Source organism: Daphnia magna, linkage group LG1 (genome assembly GCF_020631705.1).
Source record: "Daphnia magna isolate NIES linkage group LG1, ASM2063170v1.1, whole genome shotgun sequence".
Classification (NCBI taxonomy): Eukaryota; Metazoa; Arthropoda; class Branchiopoda; order Diplostraca; family Daphniidae; genus Daphnia; species Daphnia magna.
The window spans coordinates 6,930,584-6,934,527 of NC_059182.1; the positions used below are offsets into that span (position 1 = coordinate 6,930,584).

Here is a 3,944-nt window from a genome sequence, read left to right on the forward strand (position 1 = left end):
AAGTTCCCTAGATATGCGCTTCCTCGTATGCCATGTACGTGGTCTGCAGAATGTTGACCTTTCTAGTGAGTTGATCTTTCTAAATGCGTCAAGCGTTACGGCTTCAAAAATATATGTTTTGCTTTTTATATACCTCCATGATTTTGCTTATATGTGGCTTGTCCCACTCTGTTGGATTTCGTTGTGATGGAATCAAGGATTTGATTCATAGTCCCCAAAAATGAGGACTCATAATGATCTCCGTATGCGAGAATAAAAGAAAGTGTATTTTATTTTTAATAACGCATAATTGGTGACACATAAAATATCGGACTAGTATGTACAAAGGCGATGGGCAAACCCGCAAATTCAAGTTTAAAAAATTAAAAAAAAAAACAGAAATCTTCGCGGAAAAGGCATGTGCACTTAGTAAGGTCGCCATACCGACGCAGATTGATTACTACGACCATTCAATTTAGGGCCCGTCGAAGTGGAAGTCGTTTCTGCTGGGAAGGTTAACAACGAAGTGGCGCTCGATTTCTCTGCGGACTCATCAACGTCATTATTTTTAGCAGAGGCACCATGGTAGAGGAGCGATTCAGAAAAGTGGGTGGCGTTAATGCTAAGCAAAAGGTTATTAGAGTTGGTCATGTCGTCGGCCTTTTTCAGCAATTGTTGAATGCTCATCGGTGTGCGGTCGGCAAATGGAAGCGGAGGGAACGGTTTGGCCATGTGTCCTACATCGGTGGGTAGCAAGAGACCGAATGGATTCATCCGACTGTCTCTCTTTCCGTACGCACTTGATTCCTGGGCTGCTGAAGGGCCTGTAAGAATGTCGTTGAATGCCAGCTTTGGGTAGCGAGAGCTCATGTAGTTGGAGGGCCAGGCAGGTTCTTCGGTAGCTACGTTTAGTCCAGTGTCATAACCAGAAGAGTAACCTTTTACGATACAAAAAAAGCCAATGATAATGCGGCTGTTATTTCAAATGACTTAGTGGATATCAAGCTTAATGAGTTAGTTCAGTACGTATACTATCAATGCTCTAAAATAAATTGTTTTCCGGATATCATTGCGACCGTTTAAATTTGATTTGAAATTTATACTTGCGGCGTAACTAAAAATTGAAAACCAACCCCAGAGATTTAGCTGAAGACGAAAACAAAGTAGTTTACAGTCTTAATAAGGAAAATCTTTCTCCACAGACGATCATAAATGACATTGGGAGGGGTGACAGAAGACAAAGATGTTTCGAAAAACCCTGTGCACTTGTGCAGTGGAGATGAGAGAGGAGCCAGAGCGGACGGTTCCGGTCAGCGGGGAGGCGCCCTATTATTGCCGGTCGAGCCACTCTTACAAGCTCCTCGCGTCTCAAAGATGCTTATGGCATTTCGGTGCTTATGGCATTTCGATCCCAAGGCTGAAAGGGTCTTGGGGTAATAGGCCAAAACGAGACAATTTCAGAAGAACCCATCGTAAATCTGCCAGAGGCAAGCCTCTTTAGTATCCGGAAAATTTTGCTACTCGTTGCTCTTTCTCTTCTCTGCGTTTGGAACCCGACACTTTTTCTGTATAGTGGGCGGACGTGTGAGAGACAAGGAGAAGAGGCTAATTTTTTCGACAGGAGGTAGCTGCTGTAAACTGGCGTATAAGAGGGAAGATGAAGAGGAGACAAAGGCTAGCCCTAAATTCTTTGTTGTTTTTTTTTTCTGAATCCTTTTGTACATTTCTTGTTACCGTGTCTAATGTTCAGTGATCTTCGAAGAACACAAGACAAGAGAAATGGAGTAAAATTTGAAGTGTTTGTTCAGGTTCAACATTATTATTTTTTTTAGTTATAGCCTTGCTCCTTATAATATTTGCTTCCACTTCAAAAGCCACGCTAAATGAAATCACCGAAAACTAATTGTTAAAACGAACGCTTAGTGTTTGCTAATTTACGGGCATCAACGTGTTGTTAAGTGTTTTAAAACAAGAACATTCCACCAAGGAAATTGTTCAGATGATATTCATTCTGTTTTATAGGCTACTCGGCGCGATGCAAGTTGGAACAACTAAAAATTATTCTCAGCGTATTTCTTAATTGTGAAATGAACAGATCGAATCAGATATGTATGGCTATTGGACAAATAACGACATGATAACCCGCAATAGAAAAAGGGAAATTACCTTGATACGAAGAAGGCAATCGTAAGGTCAGCGGATCTTGACCTCGAAGAACAAGATGAGCATCGTGGGGAAGAGGGAAGGCTGATGGAAGAAAAGGTCGGTGATGGTGTGGCCCTAATACGAGGCCTTGCAATTGATGACCTGTAATGCGTTCAATCGATTCCAAGTTAACGTAACAGACCCATCGGTTTCGTGGACAGTGCCTTCTATTGTACATGCGAATGAAACTTACGAGTTTTACTGCGAGGCTCTCGGGGGCCGTCCACTGTTACTTTGATGGCTTTGTTGTAAGTTGCCACCAGAGGCGGAGTCGAGCAGACTGTGATTGTCAACGTAAAACTTTTACCTACAATTTCAAAACAAAAACGAAAAACAAATCAATTAGCACTTTGAAACGACATCTGATCGATGTTGCATCATTCTTCTAAAGAGCAAACTTTCTATTATCGATACGGACCTCTTCCAGATCTGCCAACAAAACGAAGATCGTTGAATTTCGCCACGTTATTTTTGACTTGAGCGACCGAGTTGCGCAATTCCGAGCTCCAGTTTTCGTCGTTACCAGCTCGGATGGTGACCAACGTTCCGTCATCAACACCCCCCAAGATGACCACACGAAAAGCATTGGGTAACGTTTTGTTGGAGCGCCAGTGTTTGGGCAATGGCGAAACGAGAACACAAGGACTGCCAGTAGCCACAAGTTCCCCTGCGTCCATGCTGGGCAGGCCGAAACATGAAAAATCGTAGGACGAATCCAAAGAGGAGTCTGGGGATAAACCGGCTGACGAGTGTTGAGACGATGTACACAGTGCACGATCCGGTAGCTTTGCTGGCGATAGGGAACACTTGCCAACCGGCTGGTTGTGGATGTCGTGAAGGGAAGGTCGATGGCTTAACAGTAGCTCCATAACTTTGTCGTAGAAAGTGTTGTGTTTCTCAAGTTCGGAGAATCGTTTGACACCAAACGTACGGATGGCTAGAATATTCAAGAAAAAGGGGGCCAAAAAATAAGGACGAACTGAGTATAGAATCGATCGATCAACTGCCAACGTTTGAGCAGCCAAGCAAAGTGGAGTTCTTGAGGCGAAATGAGACAAGTGTCCTGTGGATTGCTTGCCTTTTAAAGGCCCAACACTAGATAGCAAAACGTCCAACTCTATTTGACCCTTGGGCCTGTATGTAAAAACAAAAAAAACAAAAAAAAACTGACCAATCACTTGGCCGCGTATGGACAGGGCCCCAACGTTCTTTTTTGTGTGTGTGTGTGTGTGTGTGCAACCCCCGCTAAAAGGAGGTCGGCGGGGCTGGCTAACCTCTGTTAAGATACCCGAGACCACGAACCTGCTTTCTATAAGGCCTGTGCGTTGCTCATCGTTCCATCCTCTTAAAGCCATATCTCATGTTATGGAGAGAATATTGATAGTGCTGCTCTGGTGTCGCCGTCACCGACTCATCAACGAAAAAAAAAAAAAAAAGGGCCGTTTGGTCTGTAATCAGTCAGAACTATCGGCCAGTTTACTATATCCCAACCATTCATTTTATGACAGCGCGCAAAGTCTCTCGCCCTTTTTTTTTTCTTTTTCAAGACACTTTAATGGCTGTGCTTTTGCTTGTAAAAAGTCGGCTAGCTAGTTCACAAAAAAAGAAGAAAAGGGAATAAAATAAAAGCAAAATGCTAACCTTACGGTGTCCCTTTTTATTTTAAACTTCGGGTTGGGGGGAGGGTGGGGGGGGGGCCAATAAGGTTTTGCGTAGATCCCTGAAAGCCCACAAAACAACTGGCGATGTGTGAGTATTAA

At 43.4% G+C, this 3,944-nt stretch overlaps 1 protein-coding gene across 1 annotated transcript; it reads right to left on the minus strand.

Moving 5' to 3' along the window:
* Positions 1 to 243: 243 nt before the first annotated feature.
* On the minus strand, positions 244 to 3,245 carry LOC116918153. Its single transcript, XM_032923768.2, has 4 exons — positions 2,603 to 3,245; positions 2,378 to 2,491; positions 2,146 to 2,286; positions 244 to 917 (listed from the first exon to the last, which is right to left on the minus strand). The coding sequence occupies exons 1-4, from the start codon at positions 3,051 to 3,053 to the stop codon at positions 406 to 408; spliced, it is 1,218 nt and encodes a 405-aa protein (XP_032779659.2). The 5' UTR covers positions 3,054 to 3,245; the 3' UTR covers positions 244 to 405.
* Positions 3,246 to 3,944: the final 699 nt, after the last annotated feature.